Genomic DNA, 26,409 nt, shown 5'->3' on the forward strand with positions numbered 1-26,409 from the left:
AAAGCATAGTGCACTCTCCTGTTCACGCCTAAGTGGGTAAGATAGCCATTGTGTGTAGCAAGTATGGCTTGGATGAATTGCTGTTGTATCCTTGGGTGCTTCCCAGTGGGAGTAAAAGATGGGATACAAATATTTCAACTAAATAAATAAAACAAAAGAATTGACTAGTTGTTCACTTCAGGGCACAAGTGGAAAATAGTAGACGCCACCAAGAATAAAATGGAAATAAAGGTTCACAAAATGGCAATGTGGTGGAGGTGCTTGTTGCTATTAGATCATACATGTGTGCAATGAATGCCTTTCTTGAAACTATACAGCAGAGGAGCATAGAGCCACCAAAGCATTAAAATAAAACTTCAAAAAAATGTGTTGACTAGTTTCTTTTACTGGTTGCTAACTGCATCACAAACAATACAGAACATCTGTGAAACTTGGGCATCCATATTTGATTCAAGGGCCAAAAAAACAATGAATGCATTATCTGGGTAATTGTTATTTTCTAAGGTACAAAAAAGTGAGTGTGGGGAAAATCTGAAATCCCTGTAGCAGAAGTAGTGTTGGTGCAACAATCAAGAAACAAATGCATTCCGAGTCAGTTTTTACAGAAATCTGTAACAGGTCTGTCAGTCAACAGTATCTTTTAAATCTTTGCGGGACCAACAGCTGGGTATAAACGTAATATTTTTTCCCTGACAATTTTTTTAATCTGGTGCTAGATGTGGTGGTATAACAATTAGTGTACGGATTTGGAGTACAAAGCGGATCACGATCTCTGGGGAAAAAAACAACTTCCTCAATCCACAAGTGCCAAACTGAAAAACATGGAATGCCCAGGCAATGGGTGTACTTATTCACCATTTAATTGGTAGACAAAGAGGCAAGAGGAGTGGGTGTGTAAGACAGTGGAGGGGAGGTATGGTATGCACAAGACAGAAAAAAGGACAGTGGTAACTGATGGAGAAAGGAAAGTTACTGGCAATCAACATTTAGGAGTTGGGAATACTTTATTGTCACTGCCAGCACATTAGGGTCACATTAAATCTGGTTGATTACTGCTTTAATTACACAGGCCTACAAAATTGAGGGTCAGAAAAGTTTTAACCCAAACTTTATGGTGGTTTTATATGAATTTGGGGTGCCGATTCCAAAAATGGCAACTGTTTTGCCTTATCACATCTAGTTTTGGAGATATACTATAGCCTCATTAGTAATTGGATCAAGCAGCTTCCTCATGAGGAAGCCATGGTGTAGGCTTCCTCATGAGGAAGCTGCTTGAACCATTCACTAAAGAGGCTATGCCGTGTCTTCAAAACTAGACATGATAGGGCAAAACAGATGCCATTTTTGGAATCTGCACCCCAAATATACCCATTAATTGGTGTAACATTTAAGGAAGCAAAATACGTGTTGGCCTGTGTTATTGGCAAAAGTTAGGTACATTAGGGCGCAATCCTAATCCGCTCTGGAGCAGGCAAGTCAGGAGGCTTGCACTGCATCCAACGCGGGTTACTGGCCAGCAGCAGCTCAGCCAGAGGCAAGGGGAAGCTCTTCCCTTAGCCTTGGGCAAGGGCTGCTGGCCCCAATGGGTCTCCTTGAACCTGTGCCACCACAGACTTGCAGGAGGTGGTGCAAGTCTGAGGAGAGCGGAGCGGCTTGAAGTTGCTCCGTTCTCCCTGGGGACGGGGGTTGGGATCTGGCATAACCGCCGGGTCCCAGCCCCGCCCTGGCTTCCTGCGCCCCTGTCCCTAGGGCTGCCCATTGTCCACCCTCCCCCCCGCCCAGAAACGCCCTCCTGCCTCCTCCCTGCCCCCCCACGCCTACCTTCACTGCTTGTGTGGCGCGGGTGCGCTGGCACAAGCAGCGGGAAGGAAGCCACCGCAGAGGCTTCTGCCAGCCTCCATGCTGTGGCGCATCTGGCTGCGCTGACACAGCTTCCTCCCACAGAGGCGCAAACGTCCTTTACGGCACATTTGCAACCCTCCTGGCCTCCTCCTGCCTGTGCCGGCAGAAGTGCCGGTTAGGATTGCACCCTTAATCACCTAAACACAGGAAGCATGTAGGCTATATTGCAGTTTCTTTTCATCAACAGAGAGCTATGATAACCTAAAACAGAGAGTGCCATTATTATCTTGACTTTTAAGATTAGGAGTCCTTCCTGTGAAGAAGTAACTAACAATTATGATAAATGTAAGATTTCTCTACATCCCTAATGCATGGTAAGTGTACAAAGGTTACTAGGTGTGTCTAGTCATTTTACCTTGCACAAGGACATTCACAGCCCACTCCTATGCTCCCCCTCCCGGGTGCAGCTATGCCAAAAAGAAATATGCTATATCGGGGGAGTTGAAGGAGGAGGATTTGGAAGAGAAAGGGGATTTATATTCCCCTTTCCCCTCCCTAAGCCTCCTGTCCCTCAGTGGGTCTCAGAAAATCATTGGCACAAATCCAAGGAAAGAAAGTGGGCAGGAAGGCTGCTGTTGGAGGGGTCAGGATCCAGCATGCACCATTGCTGCCAGATCCACTCCCTCCTGCAGTCTCCCCACCCCCCGCACCTCCCCCTCTCCACCGCTGTTCCACCCTCCCCCACCATCTTACCTGTTTTGACGGGTTCTTTTGGGTCCATTGATAGAGGCAGGAAGGCTCTGGCCTTTCCACCAGTGTTTGGGCAGTGTGCTACTCAGTTCATTGCCAAAACATGCCTTACAGCTGTTTTTCAGCAGTTGCCACTGGCTGAACACATGTTCTGCTGGCAGTGATACCCAATGGGTTTGGCCTGTCAGTGATATAATGTAACCTCAGGTCCACGAATGGGCTTCAGAAGATATATGAGCTGGGCACAAAATCCACAATTTTTTGCATATGTGTATTTTTTGGGGAGGGGGTCCATAGCTTTCATCAGATTCATCAAAGGGGTCTGTGAACCAAGAAAACATTAAGAACTACTGAAATAGTTGATGCAAGAGAAAATAATAAAGGATCACTTAGGAATTGCATTGCTGTCAGAGGTTAACCAGATCCCTTTCTGCTTGCTCTGGCACATCCTGTAGTGCATGGGTAGCAACTGAATTCAAGCATTTCTTTGTTCGAATTTTTTTTTTGTAAAATTATTTCTGGCAAGCAACACAAAAACCATGGTGATGAGATTCATCATGGAAGACCTTTGTTCTCCTAAAGTTTTTCTGATTAGTTTCCTGACTTTGAGGTTGTTTTAATATGATTACTTGTGCTTTCTTGGTCTTGCAGAAGATCTTGCTTATCTTTAATTTAGTTTATAAACTTTCTGGACCTTTCTGGGCCAGTAATGAGAACATAAGAATTGTCATGCTGGATCAGACAAAATGTCTGTCTGGCCCAGCATTTTGTCCTCTATAGCAGCCAGCCATATGATAAGAATAGCTGTCTTGTGCTTGTCCCATCATCTAGGCCTGGAACACAACTTCTTGGTGCCCTATACAGTATGTTAAATGCTCCTCCACTTACTTTTAGCCCACCACTCTCTTCTCTAACACAACTCCTCTTCTGTTCCATTCCTCCCCTCTATCTTCTTCAATCCAGGGATAGAAAGGGGAGGAGGATAAGCAAGCACCTGATAATAAATGCTATAACAGCAGTTCCTGAATTCCCTACCTTTGCAACCCCCCTCATCGTCCCAAGTGGGTCCTGGGCCTACAGTGACCAGGAAGCTGCAGGGGGATATGGTGCATGACCTGCTTTATTAGTTGCATCACGTCGGACTGCCTTGCAGCGTTCTGGTCCAAAAATTGGGTCACAACCCGCAGTTTGGGAAGTGCTGAGCTTTACAGTCTCTGAGAATGGAGGTGCAATCTTAACCATCACAGATAACATTGATTGATTTCTATTGAAATTTCTCTGAACAGTTTTTTGTTTCAATAATGTAATTGGTTCTAATGCTGTAACAACATCCTGTACAAGGAGGGTGTACAGAGTGGTGCCCACATAGTCTGTGAGCCGCTGATTATGGGATACAGCTTTGCGGTGGATGCTGCTTCTGTAGATCTCAGATGTGATGGCTTCCTTCCCCTAGCACTTCAGGAGCAGAGATTTTGCTTACTGGAAAATTTCCCTTTGGAGGTGGTAGCTGGACACAGTCACTCTGTCCCGTTTAATACTCTGTGCTATAATTCACTCTGTCTCTCAGTTCTGTGATTTGAGAGGTCTGAAAGTTTCAGCTACTGATGATCCCCTCCTTTTACTTGCTTGCTTGCTTGATTTGTTTAACTGACAGATTTTTATCCTGCCTTTCCTCTGCCAGAAAAATGCCCAAGGCAGCTTACAATTTATAGAAAGAAAAAAAATACAATAACTGAAGGAGGACAAAACTCTTAATGCTCAAGGAACTGCTATAGAGGCACAGGAGGCAAACAACCCATTGCTCAGATGCCAATCAAAGCAAAAAGTTTTGAACCCTCTCTGAAACACCATGAAGGATGGGGTAGATCTTAATTCCCCCAATAGGGAGTTCCATAATTGCATTGCTCTGTTCTGTTCAACATTTTCTCTTGAGTGTCTGTTTATGTACAACAAAATTGAAGGGCCTTGGCCTGCTAGGCTTGGTCTGGGAAAGTGACTAAATCTGCTGGACCAATAACTTCTTTGTCAACTTTCAGCTCTTATCTCAATTTTTGTTGTAAACTCTTATGTTGCAAGATTTGAATACGGATGTCCTTGTGCAGTAACAAAGTACTCAAAAAGGGTGTCAGGCTTCTGCTGATTTTTCATAACCTTGAGACTGAAAGTATGTGTGTCTTACTTTTGAAGCCATTATCTAGTAGCTTGTGATTGTTTTAAGAGAGAGTTTTCAGGGAATTTCACAATGTTTTCACTACATTATTGGTGTTCTACATCATTTTACAAACATGAATCAACTTTTAAAATTGGCTGCAATCTAATCCATCCTTCTGTTTCCTGATGGATTCTAGAATCAATGTATTACCATCTGTCAGATTCCACTGAAAGTGTTACCATTTGTAGGATGGTCTGGAAACTGTCTAGGTGGGAGAAAAACATGAAACCTGTGGTATCTGGAAGTATCTGAGAAAAGATACCAGTTGATGGACTTGGAGACTGGGGAAAATGTTAATGAATTCTGGCTGGGCAGCAGCCTTAGCCGAATAGGCCAGCATATATGTCTGTTGGGGGGAGGGGGAAGGGGGCTCATTTCATTTCAGGAGTTTGATGAATGTGTATTCAAATAGAGGAGGTCGGGATCTCTGGCAGACAGCATGCTTGGCTTTAAGTCTGAACCACTCTAGTATGGGAATTGTGATGTGCATAGAAGGAAGTGTTTGTTCCGAACTTGGAGACTGCTGGTATCATTTTTCTTCAGAGGGGCACAACTTTGCTTGATAGTCCTTGAAAAGAAATCATACAAATAATGTACCAAGTATTTAGATTTTTCTTACTATATTGCTTTTTTGCCCCCTTCCATCTTTCAAAAATGTCTCAAAAGTCCTTTGGGAACCTACCAGAGTATACCAGTATGGTAGTCCCAAATCAGTTCTTTTCTCTGAACTTTACTGCCAAGGGCCATAGCTGTTGTTGAATCAGCCCCAGACAGACAGTGTTGGCAGAACAGTTCTGCTTTGTTCTTTTCCCTGCTAATGAAATGTTTGTTTTTGCAGGTGTGCTTTTAACTCAAGCCTGATAAGCCAGTCCCCTCTGCTTCCTCCAAAACACTGCAGCAAGCAATGACTTTATTCTACAAGTTTTGTTACTTGAGAAATATAACAATATTGGAACTTTCATTGAGTCAGCTTTTAGTGTTATTGTTGTAGTCTTAACATTCCAACAGGACAACAGTAGAATGTTTTTTTTTTTTATGCTTTATCTTTCATAAGTTATTACCCTGTCATAGAAGGCCAAGGTAACAAAAACAATTTCTTTATGAATTAATGGAACTGTGGGATTTTTGTACCTGGCCTTTCCTGGGCAGTGTGAATTTAACAGTGGACCGCTGTTCATGGTAAGATAAAAGAGAGTGGCAAAGCAGCGAAAACTTAAAAAGAGAGAGAGAGAACTTACTTTGAATAATTTTTTCAGATGTTCTAATCTTCAAGTGCTTCAAATAAAACAACAAAAGGCAGTGTTAAACATTTGTATTTGTATTGCATCAAGTGGTAAACATTATAATCATGGCTTTGTAAAAACTACAGGGAAACTTTATTTTTTGTTTGTTTTAAATAGCAGGTTTCCCCTTCAAGTTGAACAGCTTCTTTCAAATCCTAGTTTTTAAACATTTTTACCTAACTCAATTTCTCTCGTCTTAAATGTCTTGGCCCAGTCTGATGTAGAAATGATGCTCTTACTCTGTTAGATTAACTTTTCTTTTTGTGAGAGCAGGAAGACCCTCATTCAGTCTCTACTCAGTATTCTTCATCAAAAAGCTTTTTGTTTACTAGAACAGTTCCAAATCCTGCCTATTTGAAATTCCATAATACAACTTGAGTCAGATTAGGTAGACTGCTAGAAATATGACTGGGCATGCTCTGCTAGGCTCTTTGGGTTTAGATCTCTTCAGGAGTATTTGGATACACCCAATCTTTAATTTGCACATGCTTTTAAGAAGGGATTATCTGCCCTTGACAGTTGTATATTTTAAATGGTCTCAAACCCTTAAGTGGGTAGCAGTTCTGAGTATAAGCCTTGGAAGAAACTGTTGACAATTTATGTTGAACATGAACAAGGTGGAGGTTTAGGGAAGAACAACAATGCATTTGAAAGTACCTGTGGCATCAAACTTCTGCCAAAGATTTACATTTGCATATAATTTTAAGGTAGTATCTTCATTATTCCCTGCTACAAAATGGCTGTAAATAACCCTTTTCTCATGCATTTTTCAAGGAGTCAGTTCATACATGAGTTGCTTGGTTTCCTATGCTTTGTGATCAGGCACACGAGTTAGTGTAATGCACTATACCTGGCTTTGAAATTAAGCTTTAGTCTTGAGGACTGAAACCCTTGACATCTTTTTTACCATTGGTTTACTTAATGACAATGATGTGGTTGGTGATTTGAAAGAATCTCCTCAAGGTAAACACATTTTCACAGATTTAGGTGTTTGCAATAATGAATAACTAGTAGTGTAATGAACGTAATGCAGTAATGAATATCATTGCCTGTTGCTTATTGCTTTAATGCTTTTTATTGTTTTACTGTCAGCCCAATCCTGACTTGCGCTGGAACAGGCAGGCTGACTGGCCTACGCTGTTAGGAGGTGGCTGGAGGGCAACTCTGGATAAAGCTGCTACCACCCCCCAGCCCAGTCTGCCTCCCAAACCACCCCCTCCCCACCTCTGTTCCGCCCTGCATCAACCTACCCTGGCCATCAAAAATGTACCTGGTCCTGGCAGCACAGGGATGGGTTCCGGCATGAGCAGGCTGGCTCCCGTCTTTGTGCCAGCACAGCCTGCTCCTGAACCGCTGCAAACATGCTTACGTTTGCAACATTTGGGAGCCAGTGCAGCGGGCCTGCAATGGCACAAGGTACGTTTAGGATTGCACTCTGATTTATTGTTTGTGAAATATTTTTCAAGCAACTCTGGAAACCTTCTGAGCTGAAAAGTGGGATCTTTATATGCCACAAACGTATCTGAGATTCATGCGGCTGTTAAGAATATGAGTATAGAAAAGTGTAATGGAGAACATTCCAAAGCGAGTAACAAGCTGAATGGTTGCCTAATTGTTAGGTTAAGCTAGTGACAGATTGAATCCGGCGGCTGACATGTACAAGAACTATTCCCATTATTAGATACTCCAAACCTCTTGTTGTATCAGTGATCTTGTTCTGGTCACTCTTTCTTCCAAAGATGTTCCATAGTGGTAATCTTGTGACTGTCAAAAAGTAGAGATTGAGTTGTTGGTGCAAAGTGTATTACAGCTATGTGGCAGTCTTGTACTGTTGAAACATTGGTATCTATTTTTGCTTTGAATGGTATCAGCACTTCAGATGCTCAGTGGCTTAAAGGTGGTTTGCAACATTTGCCAGAAATATTGCCTGGTGCCTAGAAAAGCAAAGAGAAGCATACTCTACAATTGGCCTCAGTTGCACCCCAATTCCCAGGGTGATAATCATGGTAGGAGAAAGATCAGCCTGGTCCCAACCATTGTCCAGAGAAAGAGCAGCTGCAAGGAAATTGCTTTTTTAGTTCAAGGTTAGTTCAAGGCTTGGAACAGAGTTCTTTCAGGCGGGGAGGGTGAAGGCAAAGGGAAACGTACTTTGGCTTCTGCCATTGGCCAGAGGCCTAAAGAGCTGCTGTTTTGTATTGTTGCTGTAACCATTTTGATCAAAAGGTGGGAAACATTAAATAATTAGTAACAGTTATGCAATGCTTGGAGGGGTGTTATCTTAAGCATGATTAAAGTTCCATGTTTTCTCCAAGGCACTCAGGGTGATAATGTTTTTCCCCCAGTCCCTTTTCACAGTAATGTATGAGATAGATTTGGGAAGCCTTATTGAGCAGGAAGCCCTATTCAGAGATTGTATGGGGTTCTGTAAAGTCAGAACTGTAGAGATTCTATGGGGTTGGACAGTGTCCATCAGTGCATCTGCTAGAATTGTGCTCTGCTCCACCCACACAGAGTGTTTGTCTGAAGAGGCAAACACTCTCTCTGTAGAGAAGATATTCATGTTGTTTGGAATGTTGGAATTCCCCTTGCATTTTAAATAGGACAAGCTACTTATGCCTGGCACCCTGACTTCTCTGAAGAAAGGTTGATAGTTCAAGCCAAAATCAGGTCTTGATATCTTCTGGTAGGCAGTAATACTAATAGTAAATTGCAAATAGCCTATATTAAGTATACTAATAGTAAGTAACCTATATGGGCACAAATTCCATTTTTGCAAGGTTGCTTGTATGCAGGCGTCCCCCGTATCTGTGAATTTGGTTCTCCACCCCCTCCCGGCACCTTTTATCTTCATTTTTCTTTAGTACCGGTTGAAACACAGGTGTTTTTTGCTTAACAGAGGAACATTCTTGCTTAACCCATTTTTGCCCAGCCCACAGGTGTACACATTTGATTCCTGTTGCGTATATGCAATGTTGGACAGACATGGCTTAACTGATGAATGTGGCAGGCCGGCAGCCTCCATGATAGAGGGACACAGTCAGAATATTAACAGGAAGCTTCCTGCTTCCTGTTGATGTTTAGTTAGTCTCCTTCCTGTAACATGCAGGCTCATTGCCTGTGTGTTGTGTTCTTCAGTTAAGCAAAAATGTTTCTCTGTTAAGAAACCAATACTAGCAACCGATACATGCTTCAACCGATACTAAAAAAACCCAAAGGTAATAGATGCGGGAGTCTGCTATTCTACACAGCAGCCTTTCTTAGTGTTTGTCCCTTGTCCCTTGCTGTGCCACTTCGACTACTATTGGAAGTACCACCAGAAGTAACTGGCAATGATGTCATCGCCAGTTACTTTGAGATTGGGAGGCCAGACACAATGCAACAAACACCAGTAAGAGGCTCAGGGAAGACAGAAGGACTTTTTCAAGTGCACAAAAAGTACGTGTTGGAGCTCTGCCCACCAAGCCTAGCCGAGCTTCCTACTGCTTCTTGTTGTGGTGCATTGCTGATCTTGCTACCAGGTGATGGGGGTCTGGGGGGTCCCACATGTACCACAAGACACCACCTCAAGTACCACTGAGAAACGCTGCTGTATAGAGTTCCCCCATATCCACAGTTTCTGTATCTACAGCATGCCCGGAATGGAACCCCTGTGGATATGGGGGAGGGGGGAAAATTCTTTATTTCCAAAAAGCCCTCTACATTTGTGCAGGGCATGTTGAATGACTTTTGTAAAACAAGACAGACCTGAACACCCAGTGACTTGCACTCTGAGTGCATTAAAAATAATAGTGTTCAAGTGTTGACCATATTACCTATAAAATTTGTTTTAAACTAGTTGGAGCATGCAAAAAATTGATCTGTGGAGAGAACCAGTCCACCACCTGGAATAATTCCTTTGGGCATCAATTGCTGTAAAAAGGCAACAGAGAAGTAGTTGCATAATCCATTTGCGGATTATAAAAGCATTACTCTTTGTGTCTCTCTACCCAGACCAAAGAGCCTTGTAATCACCTTTAGATAGATACTTTCTAAGTGGTTCTCAGACTTTTTGGCGCCAGGACCCACCTTTTAGAATGAGAGTCTGTTTGTACCCACTGGAATTGATGTCATAAACCTGGAAATGATGTCATCAAGAGGAAAATTAACATCCCCACATGACAAAATCAAATCAATTAAGTAAATTGAAAGTTTACAATAAGTAAAGTTTAAAACTTTCTTTAAAATAACCACTTTTCTAACCCTCCTAAGCAGTTGCTGATCTGTTTAAAAAAATTTCTACAAACATCCAAAGGCTGCAATCCTATCCACACTTACCCAGGAGCAGACCCCATTGTTGACTATCATTGTTAAAAGCATGTATAGGTGAGCATTGCTTTGCGACATTCCAACCAGCAATGGCCCGCATTTGCAATGGCTGTCACTGGTCCCTGTTCACCCCTGTTCACTTCACCTCTAAAGCTGAAGGGGGCTGTGCTCCCAGAAGCTATGATGCTCAGACTAGCTGTTTTGGCCAAAAACACGTGACTTCTGGGAACAGGAAGTCATGTGTTTTTGGCCAAATGGGCGTTCTGAGCTTCTGTGAGGTTCAGAAAGGCCTCACTCCCCTCGCCTTTGGAGGCTTCACATAATGTCAAGCCTCACTTGGCAATGGGAGTGCTGGTCCGTATCCTTGTTGCTTATGACTGTATATAGTAAGTAGCCTGTTAAAAGTACAGATCTGTAATATTTCCCCCAGTGCAGTCACCATGGTCACATCCTGCTTGATTAATCTTCATGCCATGAAAATCAAGGAGATCTGGTAAATGGATATTGGAAGAAGATGATGTTATGATGGAAACTGCTGTCAAAATGGGACGGAGGGCATCCTTCAGACATAGTTAGGGGTTTAAGCCATTAACTCTGTGAATTTGAGTGGATGGGGTAACTTGCCATCCTGAAGAGAATGTAGGAGGTTAGACACTGGTGCTTTGGGAAAGAAATGCTCTAACAAAGGGGTTCCCAAATTCCTTATCTTGGTGGCCCATTGCTTCGTCCATGGTGAATCCGGGGTCCATTTCCAGGGCACTGCAAAGTAAAATGGTAGATGACCTGAAATTGCCTCTGGGTTGCATTTGCGTAACCCAGGTTATTGGTTGTGTCATGTCGTGTTTCCCAAACAGTATGTCAAAACCCACCAACACAATATGCTTTGGGAAATGCAGCACAACATGGTCAATGACATGGGGTGTGTGTATGTGACCCAGAAATGACATCAGGTTGTCTGCCATTTTACTGTGCAGTGTCATGGCCTCAGCATGCTTGCGACCCACCAAAAATCAGGTGCTGACCTACAATTTGGGAAACACTGTTCTAATTTGATCATGTTATCATCTTGACACCCTTGTAAACGAACCACCTTGGTCCGGATTAGTGCAGCTAACGTCTCCGATTGTACAGTAGGTATATATGTATTGATTCATATGTGTTGATCTTATTTTAAAATGCTGTGACAACTTGTTAGTCTAATTTAGGGATTTAAGCCATTTCTATCCAATGGTGTGTATACACAATAGGGATCAAATGTGTACACCTGTGGGCTGGGCAGAAACGGGTTTTGGATTTTTTGGATATTGCTACTAAATGAAATACTATTATTGTTGGCATCCTTCAGTCTCAGAAGACTATGGTATTGCGCTCTGAATGGTGGTTCTGGAACAGAGTGTCCTCCAGAGCACAAAGCCTGGGTAGAGTAGATATGGAGGATAGACTGTTACCCATGCAGCAAATCCCCCCTCTCCACGTCGCTGAAATGGTCCAATGGAAAGGCAGAGGCCAATACGGTTGGTTCCAGCAGCGTCGCAGGAGTTGCCAGAACATGACTGTGTTCAGCCATGAACTGCCTCAGGGACTCCGGCTCCAGATTTTGCCTCGAGGTTGACTCCTGAAGCCTTTTCCATAACTGGATGTAGCCACAAGGCAGTGGAAGTTTGGGATCAGAGTTTTCCTTCTCTCAGATGAGCTGCCTTCCCAGGCTAACGAGTCCCATCTACCCGGTGGCTGTTTAGTCGCCTCTTACGACAAGTACAGCCAAACTGAGGGCTTATTCTTATCCCCCAGCCCCAGGGGTAAAATGAAATACTAATTGATGTATTTAAATAGGTGAGATGTACGTATATCTTATTGCTGTCAGTATCCGTTCTAAAATATTTTATTGTATAGGCCTTGTGTCCCTTCTGAAAATGCACTTTCCTGTTGGGTGCTTTTAAACTCAATGTTTACAAAAGTTTAGGATTGGGTTTGTTCTGTGGTCCTGGCTACTAATTGCTGTTGTGCGTGATCAAATTCTACAAATCTTTGTTCTATGGAGCATTTTTCATATAGCATTCCTACCCTGAATCATTGTACAGTGTATGTGCTTCAAAATAGCTGCTGTATTCTGAATCTCCTGTTTACGAACTTCAGTCACGTATCATTGAATGCACAGAATTCGTCTATAAAGTTTTTAAAGGTCACTTATCTTGATATGAAGCTAATGAGGGGCAAATATCTGTTGAGATCTGCAAGAGATGGCCTAGTGCAGGTTGCTAGGCAACAGACAACAATAATTTGTTCAGTCACAAGGCAGTGGAGTCCCTTACAGGTTGTCATTCATTGGCCACCCAGTTTGATAAATGAAAAGAAGAAAAAAATATGCAGAGTATATATAGTAATTAGTGTTCATTCTGTTTATGGAAAGTTGTTCCATGCTTGCTTCTCCCTTCCTGCCTGGGTAAAATGAAACTTGGTGGTGTGCCAGCTATTACCTTTCCAAGGCTGTTTGTTTGTTTTTTAGTTTCAGTCGCACTGACTGACATGGAATTTGTGGAATTCTACTGTGCGTGATTTGAATGAACAATAATAATAGGCCTTTCATTAAAACACAAAGGGCATCATGTTCATATTGTTACATTAGCGACATTCTTTGGCTATTAATTATTGTCCACCTGGGGCACAGAGTTCCAGCATTTTTTTCCAGTTCAAGTGCCACCTGGGGCACAGAGTTTCAGTTTTTTTCTACATTTCACCAGTGCTTCAAGACAGATGGTTATGCACCAGCAACGATGTCTTTTAAAAAACAAAAACAAAAAACAACTTAGTAAAATATTAATCATTTTCTGCAATTGCAGGGTCACGAGTCTTTTGCTGGTATGCATTCCACAGCCCCAGACAGGTTAACTGGTTATCTCTTAAAGGTGCTTTGCAATTTATATGGCCAGGGAAAAAACTAAATCACAACTCTTTATCTGTAAGTTGGACTTCGAACTGTATATCTCTCAAGTGGGCTTGAACACAGTCGCTTTGTACAAAGATGGCTACAACGTGTTGGAAAAGTTTCATTGTAACAGTAAACAGAGTTTAGTTTTTCTAGCCTTCTCCCTGATATGTTTTGTACGTGCAAGTACTTCTAGTCATTAGGAAGAATTTTACTGTACAGTTCTTCCATCTGTAATGATATAGTCAGGCAATAACTTTACTGCTTCATCATCCTATACTGTATTCTTGTGAATTATGTCACAGATTCAACTGTGACCAGAATGAGATCTAAAACCAGAAATTTCTGTACTTGAAAATTGAATCTGCAGTGTTGTGTGTGTTTCCCATATTCATATGTTGGAGACCTCATGCAGATAGGCCATTTATATGAGCTGTTACGGAACCATTAAGGGTACAATCCCAACCTTGTGTTAGGCTGGTGCAAGTCCCTTGCGCTGGCCCAGGAGGGCCGCAAATGTGCCGTAAAGCATGTTTGTGCCTCCTTGTGTGTTGGCTGGGCTGGCACAGGGACACACGCCAGCCCACAGAGGCTGCATCCAGCCTCTGCACCAACCTGGTGAGGGAAAGTTGCATCAGCCAAGCTCGGCCGACACTGGGGAGAAGGCAGGAGGGGGGGCGTTCCTGAGGCGGGTGTTCCAGGAGGTAGGCAGGGAGTGGGAGGTGGGGCGGGGACCTGACAGTTATGCTGGATCCCAACCCAATTCCCTGAGCAGCACAGAGCGGCTCTAAGCCACTCCATTCTCCTCAGAATTGTGTCACCTCTTGAGGTGTTACAGGTCTGAGGAGACCCATTGGGGCTGTGGCTTACCCAGGGGTAAGGGGTAGAGTTTCCCCTTGCCTCTGGCTGAGCCGATTATGGCCCCAATCTTGCGCTGGATACAGTGCAGGTGTCCTGGCCTGCCTGTTCCAGTGCAAGATAGGATTGCACTGCACATGTCTGAATCCAGCATTTAAACATGTTTATCCTAGTGGGAGGAAAAGTGATGGAAGCACAACTGCCATACATGGTGAATTGCACCCTGGATTTCTTACAGTGAGCTAAATTCAAATTCTCACTGATTTAATAAGAAAAGCTATAATGTAAATCCATGAAATGTGTATATAGCTATGTTTTAAATATAACTAATTTGCACCCATTTGCAATCACTATAGACTGGTGGTTCCCAAACTGGTGGGTTGTGACCCACCAGCCAGGGAAGCACTTAGATTTGGCCCTTTAAGGGGTGGGGGCAGGGGAATTGCAACAACGCATCCCCAGGATCGCACTGCTGCTGAAGAAAGGGGGGGGGGTCCTAGCTTACCTGAAGTCAGTGATGGAGTCCAGGAGGTGTGGAGAACCCTGCGGACCCCTCCACAAGTCTCCCCAAACCTTGAAAATTTTTTTTAAAAAGCAATCAGAAGTGGGCTTCCATTTTCCAATCATGAAAAAAAAGAAAAATTTTCAGCAATTTGGGAGCCTTACATAGGGGTCTGCAGGGCTCCTTCCTGAACCCTGTCACTTGCTTCAAGTAAGAAAGGAACCCCCCCCCCTTTCAGCAGCGTGATCTTGGGGATTACATTGTTGCAATCCCCCCGCCCCTGCAAACACTTACATGGTTTCTTCCTCCTAAGGAGGACTTTAGGAACCACTGCTGTAGACAGATTGTGCTTAATCTGGCTTAATAAAAATCTGTTAACATGTTTTCATTTTATAGTTCTATTACTTGAGAAGATAGAGAATGATGATATTCAAAATAAAACTTTGAAGATAACAGACTTCGGTTTGGCTAGAGAGTGGCACAGAACAACTAAAATGAGTGCCGCAGGCACCTACGCGTGGATGGCTCCTGAAGTTATCAAGTCTTCCATGTTTTCTAAAGGAAGTGATATTTGGAGGTAAGTATTCAGTATTCTGATTTTTTTTAATTAAAATTTTTACTTCTGTACAATTAAATTTAACTTGAGACAATCATAGGTTGAACCATTTCCCTAATTAACTTGCAAATCAGTCCTATATAAATAAGACTTTCAGCTGACACAAGGGGATTTTTAAGCAGTGGCTGCTTCATTTATAAAATAAATTCTTTCTTGGATCCATTGAGATAAAGGACAGGAGATAAATGTGTGTTCTTTTTATTTTCTGCATTTATACTCAACTCCCTTTCTCCAGGGTGCTCAGAGCGGTGCACATTGTCCCACACGCACACGCCCTTTTTATCCAGGCAACAACCTTGTAAGATAGGTTAGAGATAGAGTGATGGACTAGGAACTGGGAGGCCTAGGTTCCATTCCCAACTCATCCATTAACCTCACTGGGTGGGGTGACCCTGAGCCAGTCACTCTCTCCCAGTCTAACAACTACACCATACTAATGTGCTTGGCTATGAAAGGCATTCAGGAAGTATAATGTTAACAGTAAAATTCTCATGTTTCTGTAAGGCTGCTTGGAATATCTTAAGTAACTCGCAGTGCAATCCTAAGTGCTGACTCAGCCAGTGCAGCAGCTGCTATGCTGACCTAGAGTCAGTGGCATTCCTGGTGTTTTCTGAACCAGGGGCCACTATCCTGATCACCCCCCCCCGACCCAGAAGTAATTGCGGTGGCATCATCGTCACCTCAGTTACCTCAGGCATGTAGCCTCCTCTGTTCCCCTTTTAAAAAGGGGTGAGGGAGGAAGCAGCCCAGGCTCCAATAAAATCTTCCGTACTGCTTCTAGTGGCACAGAAGGCTCCAACAGAGCTTTCTTGCGCTGCTGGAAGGCGCCCAGGAGGCAAGTGCCGCCTGTCTCCTGGGCACCTTCCAGCAACACAAAAAAGCTCTGAAGGAGCTGTCTGCGCGGCTAGAAGCAGGGCGAACGGCTCCTTTGGGGCTTGAAGCGGCACACATCTCCTTCAAACTTAGAGGAGACTCATAGCTTTTCCTCCCAGGTGACTCCTTGGCTGTTCTGAGGGCTGCCCCTTTCTTTAAAGGGGTGGAGAGGAGGGTGGCCGTCAGACATGGTTGGAGACTGTGCCTAGAGTGGCTGCACTCCTGCAGCCACTATAGGCACGGTTTGTTATTGATTGGAGTGCTGCCCCCTCTCCTTCCCTTTAAAGAAAGGGGAGGGGAGCAACCCTCAGATTGGCATTGGCACCACGCCAAGAGTGGCTCAAGAGCACAGCCGCTGTCAGCACTGTTCCCCACTTCTTCAAAAGCTGGTGGTGGGCGGAGCTAGTGGCGGGTCACGGTGCTGCCTCCAGGCGCCTAAATTCCTGGCACCTGGGCATTTGCAACCCCTGCCCCTCCAAGGTCTGCCACTGCCTAGAGTGCTGCAAATTTGCTGTAAAGTGTGTTTGGACTACACATGAGCCAGTTGGTGCTGAATCTGAGCTCTTGGCAGTCAGTGGAAGTGAGTTAAGCACCATGTCATGGAGGGGCTGGGGCAGGAAGGTGTTCCAGAAGTGGGGAGTGGGTGTAATGGGGCGGGGGTGGATAAAGGGTTTGCCTTCTTAGGCATTTTATTGTTACATAATTCTCTTAGGATATTTTTCTATTAATTGTCAGCGATATATCTTTCAACTATACAAGTATTGTGTATTAATTTAAAACATTATTTATTTGCCCTCTATTTATCATGCCTTCCTTGATTTCATTGAAATTTAAATAGAAGCATAGTGTTGTGGATTTAATGCAACTGCTCTGAGCACTTGCCACTTTGAACTTTGCTGTATTTAGTGAAGTATAAGAAGGTGGTATATTCTAAACAGCTTAATTAAAGGTCCCAGTTTAACTTTTGTTGTTATGTTATTCGAGGGAGAGGATTTGAAATTATTCTTATGAAAACATTTCAAGACTTCTTTTCTCTGCCTTTTTTCTTGCATGCGTTCCTTATATTGCAGAAGTAAGTATGCATAGGTAGAGTTTTAAGTGTGGTTTCTATTTTGTAAGTGATTATAAATTGACCTGAGAGGATTACCCCCCCCCCATACCTCATCATTCCAGAATGTTTCAGGAAAATGTATGTGCCTCCCATCTCCTTGTTTAGTCTGCTCTCAATACCTACAATGAATGTGAATACATACAGCTCACATTCCATGACCAAGGAGAAGATGCAAGGGCTCAATGGAAATTAGGGAAATTATACAGGTCTCCTATTTCCTCTCATGGCCTGGTGTGATGCTTGCATGTGTGTGGAAGGAGGGAGTGACACTGTATAAAAGTAAGGGTGCAATCCTAACCAATATTCCAGCACTGACATAGCAGCAGTGCAGACTCAAGGTAAGGTAACAAACATGCCCTTACCTTGAAGAGGCCCCCCCCTTGACTGCCCCCCACTTCAGGATGCAGTGCACGCCATATTGGCACAGCTATGTCAGTGCTGGAAAATTGGTTAGGATTGCTCCCTAAATTATATTGCATTCCGTGTTTGTCTGCATAATGCACTATATCTGCTTAATAAGCTGGATTGTAAATGACCCTCTCATAAATGAAAGTCACTTCTGTTTGCATGGGGGAGAGATTTTCACCTTGCAGCCCTTTTCACTCCATAAAAACTTGTTCTAGGGTTCCCCAAGGCTCTATAAGGGGTAGGGTGGGGGGGGGGAACAGGGAACAACTGTGCTGAGGAGATGGCAGGGACGTTTGCTTGTGGAAGCTTCCTTTCACTTATTCTCCTTGGGATACTACCTGGCAGAATTGTCCCTTATTCTGTGTTGTAGCCTCAGTTTGAGAAAAGAAATTGAGGTTTTCACCAGAATAAATGTAAGTATGTGGATATAAAACACTTGCCTGCGTAATTGTGAGGAAAATAAATTAGCTCTGCCCGCAACTGGGGCATTTGAGGGAGTTAAGTTCTTCGTATGCTGCCTTTTCTCATTCCTTAAGACTACTATGAATTCTGTGAAATGATTGGTTAAATTTTACTTTTGAGACTAAGGATAAAATTCATTAAACAGAAGGAAATTGCTGTCATACTTTTCAAATACAGTATTGCATATTACAATAAACTCCCCTTTGACCATTTCAGATTGAAATGTTAGGAAGAGGTGTGGGAAAATAGGAGTTCTTCAACTTGTTTTCAGTAGCAGCCTGCAAAGTACTAACTTTCTGGAAAAAAAGAGAGCTGAAGCCACTGTAGTACTCCTCATGAGATTCTTCTTTCTGCATGCCAATTTACATTGACTACCAAGTAATAATATCTGTGTTTGTGAACACATATAGCATTACTAAGCATTGTTGAAAGGGTGATGATTGAGTTGGAGTAGTCTTCCCAGTGGTGCGCTTGGCTAGCTTCCTTTCTTTAAAAAAGAGCTTTCTAGACAGGTCGTGTTCCTTTCCTGCCCTTTGCTTAGGCATATGTCTACATTAAGGAAATTCATCTAACTGTTAAAATTTTACTTTGTAGTTATGGCGTATTGCTGTGGGAACTGCTTACGGGAGAAGTCCCTTACCGTGGCATTGATGGTCTTGCTGTGGCTTATGGCGTTGCTGTCAATAAGCTTACTTTGCCCATTCCATCCACCTGTCCTGAACCATTTGCTAAACTAATGAAAGGTACTTGTGCTGCTTATTTAAAAAAAAAAAATTAGAAGGCAACTAGCATGTTGTCTGTCATGTAGGTTTTGTTTCTTCAACATTCATTCAGTATGGTGCTAACGCTGGTTTTCCATTTCATTGCAGTCCTGTACTAAAAGCATTTTAACACATTAATCACTGGAATACATTCATTTCTAAATCTGCATTTATCTTCAAAAGTGCTTGCTCGCTTTATCCATTAATTTGTATTCCACCCTGCCCCCCAAAAAGCTCAGAGCAGCTGTGTAGCCTCCCAACAATATAGGGTAGCTTAAACTGGGAGATAAATTCCAAGCTGTGAGGATTGGAACTGGCTTCTGCAACCTGTCCCAATACTTTAGCCAGTATACCACACTGGCTCTCAAATATTTTAAAGCTATAAACGTAGGCTAGGAAATATGTTGGTAATACCTGGTGAAATCTTGCAGGACTCGGTATATTTCAAGACATGGTCCCTAGCAGTCACTCTCTTTACCACTACAGTTAAGTTGTCAATGAAAGTGATATAACTCAACTCAGTGATATAACTCAACTCAGTTGTGGTTTAATGCTGGTGGTCTTGCTTCATCACTCCTTGAAGATTTCAAATGGAAAATGAATGCTATGTTTTAAAAACCCTTGCATGCCAGACCTTCCATAAAGCTGCTTCCAGTGTTGACGGAAAATTAATCTTGATGGTGTTGGTCCTGGGATCATGCAGAGTCTCTGTTGAACCTAGGAACTTGTTGTGTAACCTAGGCATATGTGCAGGTGTATGCACTGTATGCTCACTTTTCTTTCATCCCTTTTTGGTAATAACAGGACCATAGACATTGTGTAAATCATGAATGCATTGATTCATGTATATGCCCAAGTGACATGGTACTTTCCATGTGTTAGGCTCATGACCCACTATGTGTTGGTCACTGCTCCATTTGACAACGTCTGAACCGAACCCCACCCCCATAGCTTTTATGGGATTTGCACAGGAACAAACTCATGTGAATGGAAAGCTCAAATTGTTCAAAGTAAATGCTACATAATTTAGAATTCCTGCAATCTGGTTTAAATTAAAGTGCTGCTCCCAATTCTTCTGACTGTTACCATTGATGAATTTTAGAATGCTGGGCACAGGATCCTCATATCCGACCATCATTTGCCTTGATTCTGGAGCAGCTTACTGCCATTGAGAGGGCCGTTATGACTGAGATGCCTCAGGAATCTTTTCATTCAATGCAAGATGACTGGAAACTTGAAATACAACAGATATTTGATGAATTGAGGACCAAGGAAAAAGTGAGTGCATTTTAAAGAAAGGACACTGATAAATTTTGTTACTCTGTGTATGCATATGTGTTTCTAAATGCAAAGTATGATAGGAAAGATCAGGAGTCTTGCCCATTATGGCTCCAACTCAGAGTCAATCAATATAGCACACCTTAACATTTGATGGATGAGGAAGACTGCTGTCTTGTTTGCCATATCATACTGTATGACTCTTATTTAGATCATGTATTTTTCTTGTTACCTATTCGGTTAGACAGAATAAAATCAATTATTCAGATATTGCTAGCCCTCATAAGCCATGGAAGCTCCAGGGAGAAACATGTTTAAAAGAGAGAGTATTTGCTAACTGTTCTCTTTGAAGGTACAGATTTCCTGTCTTGTTTTTAATATCCTATTTCTGTCATACTGGACTGTCTTGTACAGTAGTACAGCAGGTTCCAAACTTTTTAATCTTCCTAAAAGGAGTCTCGGGGAGCTCCAGAATGCAGGCATATGCACAGAGTGGCGCAACGCCATGCCCATTGGCGAAGAGCTTGAGGGGAATGGAGAACCACAAACAGTGGTGGCAGAAGGGACAAAGGAAGGGGGCAGATGGCAATCATTTATAGGGTGCCCCTGAAGGGATGGGAAACCCTGGTCTCTGAGCGTTCTGCTTGGAGGCAGGCTGTGCAGCATGGCCTTTCCCAGTTTGAAGAGACACTTTGCCAACAGACTGAGGCAAAGAGGCAAAGAAGGAAGGCACATAGCCAAGGAGACTGACCAGGGACACACTACACTTGCTCCCAGTGTGGAAGGGTTTGTCACTCCCAAATCGGCCATTTCAGCCACACTAGACGCTGTGCCAGAACCACCATTCAGAGCGCGATACCAGAGTCTTTCGAGACTGAAGGTAGCCGACAACATTTGAACTTCACATTTTCATAATTCCTTCAATATTATATATTTAAGTTCTGGTAATATGATTGATCAAGTAAAAAAAATAATTTGGGCAGCCAAGTAGAGAGAGAAGATAGCGTTCCATATATTTTTGTATTTTCCTGACATAATCTGTGAATGTGCAAGAGGCAGTGTGGCTTATAAATCTGAATCTTCCTTCAAGAAATAGTGGAGATTATAAATATTCAATATTTATATATGATTATATTCATTACAAAACACATGATGCTGCATATCTTAAGAAAATCTAATACTTCCTAGTAGTGGTTCCCAAGATTTTTAGCACCAGCACCCACTTTTCAAAATGACTCTATCAGGACCCACCTAGCTTTATGAGACTAATAAAAAAAGTTTGTTTCACCAGCTATTCAAGCCTGTTTTTATCTTTTTTACCATAGTTGGGGGTGGGGGTAGACTGCCTTCTGAAGCATTTGTTGAGCTTCATGGTGATCGGATTGGGACCATTCATGTAGACTAGCATTCCTCTTTGCAGTGGATCAGGGCACATTCAACTACTGGCAAGAAAACATACACGTGTGGCTATCAGTGCAATCCTGAGCTGATTTAGAAAGGTCTGTTTATCATGAATGGTATTGCAGTTATATGATACCTGAGACCTTATTTTTGTTTGCTTTGTAATACAGAAAATGGAGTAGGTTAGTAAATTTTGAGGAGAAATTCCCTAAGGGCGCAATCCTACCCTGTGCTGGAACAGGCAAACTATATCCAGTGCAGGTTAGGGGCCCGAGGTGGCTCAGCCAGAGGCAAGGGGAAACTTTTCATCTTACTCTGGGTAAGGTGCCCTTGCCACTATGGGTCTCCTCAGACTTGCGCCACCTTCTGAAGTGGCACAGGTTCGAGAAGAGCAGAGCAGCTTGAAGCTGCTTCAAACTCCCTGGGAATGGGAGTTAGGATCTGGCAGAACAGCAGGATCCCAGCCCGCCTCCTGTTCCCCACCTGCCTGCCCCCCGGACCGCCCACTACCTGCTGAGTTACAGTACAGTGTGACAACATTCTGCTTACAGGAAAGTGTTTGGAGTTGTCTTCTACCCTCAGCAGTATGAATGGTGGTTCTGACTGCTCTTGCCACACAGTTCTGTCTAGATGCAATGGCAGTTAGAACTTCAAATCTTAAATGATTGCACTGGAAAAACCTGTATCTTAGTGTACTTATCCTGCCCTTTGATAAATAGTAACCTACTCAAGGTTTGTTTTTTTTAATAGAAAGGGTTTTATATTTTTGTGGAGAGATTCAGGTTAAGAGCTTTCTTCTCTTTTTAAAGAGAGTAAGTGAGGGGGGATTGGAGAGGGAGCAATCTGTTGTAGCTTTATTTGAAATGTTTGCAAATATGCGATCCATAAAGGGCTTGGGAATTTTTCTTTTCACAAGGCAGAAATTAATACGTGTCCTAACCAGTATTTTGTTAGGGAGCAGCCCTGGGTCCCTTTAGGGAGAAGGGTGGGATAGAAATAAAGTTGTTTATTATTATTATTATTATTATTATTATTATTATTATTATTATTATTTTGTTTACTATTCTTAGGAGCTGAGGTCACGAGAAGAGGAACTAACGAGAGCAGCTCTTCATCAGAAATCGCAGGAAGAGTTGCTGAAACGACGTGAACAGCAGCTAGCAGAGCGAGAGATCAACGTATTGGAGCGAGAGCTAAATATTTTGATATTTCAGTTAAATCAAGAGAAACCCAATGTGAAAAAGAGAAAGGGAAAGTTTAAAAAAAGCCGGTTAAAACTTAAAGACGGGCATAGAATTAGCCTGCCTTCAGGTATGCTTCTGTCCACCCTGTGGAAATTCATGATCCAAAGATTACCATCAAAATATTGAATCGAATAGAATCATTGTCTAATTGTATGAAAACAATGACTGTTATAAGTACAGAAAGAGATGGCTACCTTCTTGTCTATGGGTTAGGTTAGAGATTGAGGGTCAGGTCAGAATAGTTGTGTTGGAGTTCTGTTCTGCCTTCCAGTCAATTGGCCGTGAAGGTTGCCTCTAGAACCAAATGAACTGTGAAAGGGTGGAACCAGCAAGTTGTAAGTTCTTCTCTTGATTTTTGTATTTTGTACTCACTTCAGTTCACCTGTTGCTCATGTCTCACGGTTTGGAGTGGGGTATGGATGCCTTATTCTAGGTTGTGTTATATTGAACTTTGTATCTGGCATTTAATGGCAATTTAGAATATCCTGTGCATTTTTCTCTGCCTTGGCTTACAACATTTAAACCTCAAGTTTCATTTGGCTGTGCAGAGGCTGGCATAATCTCTGTTGGTGGCATTAAGTACTTAAAACATATGAGGAAATGGAAGTGATGGATGAAATTCCTGATTCATTGATGTTAAGAGTCATTTATATGGTGCTTCTTTTCGGACATCCATAACCTTATCTGCTTACCTATTCTTCAGCTTGTATACTTGGTACTTTTTCCTTGATGGGTAAAACTGAACTCCCTATTAGTGAATTCAAAGTGATTAGTTATTGCTATGACCAGTTTCTATTTGTTGTTGTCACGATTACTAGGAAGATTGTAAGACAGTGTGTGGGTGTTTCAATCTAGATTCCACTAAATTACTAATTTACACAACATTGCATAGAACAGTGTTGTGTAATGTCTGATATGTTTGATCTGGATATAGAGAAGCCAGGCTCAAATCCACACATCTTTGGGGCTTACCAGGTGATAAACTTGCATCACAAAGTAGTTATAAGGCTAAGGCTGTATTTCTCCTGCAAAATTTGGTAAGGATAAACACCATGGAACTTCTATATCCTATATTCTGTAAGCTACCTTGGTTGTTCCTATTGGGAAGAAAGACAGGGTATAAATTGCCTTAAATAAATAAACTTAAAGGGACTTGCTACTGAATAAACTAGTGTAACATTGCACTGTAAAAATGCTTCCCTGAGTCGGGGAAGAATTGGGGCAGGATTGCATATGTAACAAATGCTTAATTTATACTTGTGTTATATTCAAATATTATCTGTACCATACAAGTCCTGTTTTAATGTATAGTAGCATGCTGGTCTGTATCTTGAATTATTCGTTTACGAACAATGAAACTCACTATTTTTTTTTTTCTTATAACAGATTTCCAGCATAAGATAACAGTACAAGCTTCCCCAAATCTGGATAAGCGAAGAAGTTTAAATAGTAACAGCTCTAGTCCACCAAGTAGTCCCCCAATAATTCCTCGTCTTCGAGCTATACAGTGTAAGTCTATATCAGGTTTTTTTAAATTCTCCTGATCAATATGAGCACATTTTATGTGACTGGGCACGTAATCCAGAGTGATAGATGGGCCAACGTAAGTCACTTGCACTGGCCCAGGAGTGTTGTAAATGTGCTGGAAGCATATTTGTGCCTCCTTGTGAGCCAGGTAGTCAGCATGAAGGCACGCACTGGTCTCTCCATGCTGGATCCAGACCAGTGGAGAGTAAGTTTGCACTGGCCGAGGGTGGTAGGAGGGCGGAAGGAGGGTGTCTTTGTTCAGGGAAGGGCAGGCCAGTGGGTGGACTGGGCCTGGGAGGGGGTGGGACTGGCCTTGGCAAATTAGACTGGATCATAATCCCTTCCCAGCCAGCCTAGTGGTGCACTGGGCTGCTTGGATTAGCAGTGGTGATTTTGCTGGCACAGAACTGAGTAGCCCCATACGGTTGACTGGCACACAACATGGGTAAGAGGATAAATACCCGTTTACTGCAAATTGTTCCACAGTCGGTCTGCCTGTTCTAGCACAAGTTAGGATTGGACTGCCGGTGCTTATTCAAAGGCAGTTTAATCTAAAGCTCAAAGATGCTGCATAAGGTGGCAAAATAATAGATAGAACAATAGTGTGTACTAGAGGGTTTTTTTTCAGAGTTACTATGCAGTTAAAGAGCAACCCATGGTTAGCATTAGTCATGTTAAAGGTTATACTGGCACTGACATGAAACCATGACTAAGGGCCCAGTCCTCCCCAGCACCCAGCAGCATCTATATGGCTGCCACTGTATCCTGTGGGACCAGGGAAGGTGCCAAAGTTCTCCTCGGGGTAAGGGAACCTCAGTTCCATTATCCAGTGTCGAACATGGCTGGCCCTGATGGGTGTACTCAGTGCCAGCCCTTGAGCTGGCGCAGAACCAGGGAGACCTGTGTTGGGTGACTTGGTAGGGGGCAGAGGATTCTGCGACAGCCTCTGCTGCCATCCCTGCCCCTCTCCTGGGCCCGATCTGCCCTCTGGTCCGTTCTCCCTCCACCGTGTTTTGCCAAATGGCTTCCTCACTGCCCAGCAGGGAAACTTACCACTTCAGTGAAGTCCTTACCACTGAAGTACCACTTCAGCGACATGTCCTTACAGTGCTAAGGGCCAGCTCCAACTGGCACTGACTTTTCCACTGGCACAGTGGGCTCACCACTGCTTCCAGAGTGCCTTACAGCACTTTTATGATATCTAGTGGTGGGGCTGGAGCATCGGCGCTGGGCAGTACAGGATCCGACTTCCTGGCTGCAATCCTATACACATTTATCTGGGAGTAAGTTCCACTGAAATGAGACTTTCTTCTGAGTAGATATGCATATGATTGTGCTGTAAGACTCAATTCAGGCATTACCCTAATTCGTGGTTTCCACTAATCATAGTTTACAAACCAAACCTTTGACTGTAAATCCACTTCGCAGCGTGATTGCTCTTTGTTTGCCAGTTTCAAACGATGCAATTTGGACCATGCCAAACTATGGTTAAGCTTCTTTAACCATGTTTTAGTATCATGCTGAAAAGATTCTAAGAATGACTTTGCACAATTCATGGACAATTCATGGACAATTCATGGAACTCCACAATTCATGGAGTTCATGGACTTGTCCTGTTCTCTTAGTTATGGTCAAAGATTATATGTAGAGGTGTTTGAAAACAGTGTCATTTATTAAACTCAGAAGTAAGCTCATTGTGTTCATCTCTAGGCACTTCTAGTTATAAGTGCATGGACCCTAACAAATTGTTCAGGGATATGGTATTTGCTAGTGTTGGGAGAATACATTAACCTCTCCAAGGGACATAAATCAGTCAGGCGTGCTTGGCAAGGTCAGCTAATAACAAAGCGTGGACAGTTCTGTAGCCAAGACAGGACAGATGATGAATTATAATTCAGTACAAAAAAGACAGTGAAAGAGAACAGTTGTTAAAATTGTTGCAAAACATTTGGGGGGGGGGAAGGGTATTGGATGTGAAGTGGTTGCTGTGGTTTTTCATCTACTTAAGTGTGTTCAGCACAAGCCCTACTGCACCCAGCCTGTATGAATG

At 42.8% G+C, this 26,409-nt stretch overlaps 1 protein-coding gene across 1 annotated transcript in view; it reads left to right on the plus strand.

Moving 5' to 3' along the window:
* The window catches only part of MAP3K21 (mitogen-activated protein kinase kinase kinase 21), a 46,082-nt gene that overhangs the window by 6,037 nt on the left and 13,636 nt on the right, over positions 1–26,409 (plus strand). The window contains exons 2-6 of the mRNA XM_066611443.1: positions 15,075–15,255; positions 18,743–18,891; positions 20,012–20,187; positions 22,659–22,899; positions 24,219–24,341. Of these exons, the coding sequence (XP_066467540.1) occupies positions 15,075–15,255; positions 18,743–18,891; positions 20,012–20,187; positions 22,659–22,899; positions 24,219–24,341 (870 nt within the window). The remainder of the gene's footprint in view (positions 1–15,074; positions 15,256–18,742; positions 18,892–20,011; positions 20,188–22,658; positions 22,900–24,218; positions 24,342–26,409) is intronic.

Source organism: Tiliqua scincoides, chromosome 1 (assembly GCF_035046505.1).
Source record: "Tiliqua scincoides isolate rTilSci1 chromosome 1, rTilSci1.hap2, whole genome shotgun sequence".
Lineage (NCBI taxonomy): Eukaryota > Metazoa > Chordata > Lepidosauria > Squamata > Scincidae > Tiliqua > Tiliqua scincoides.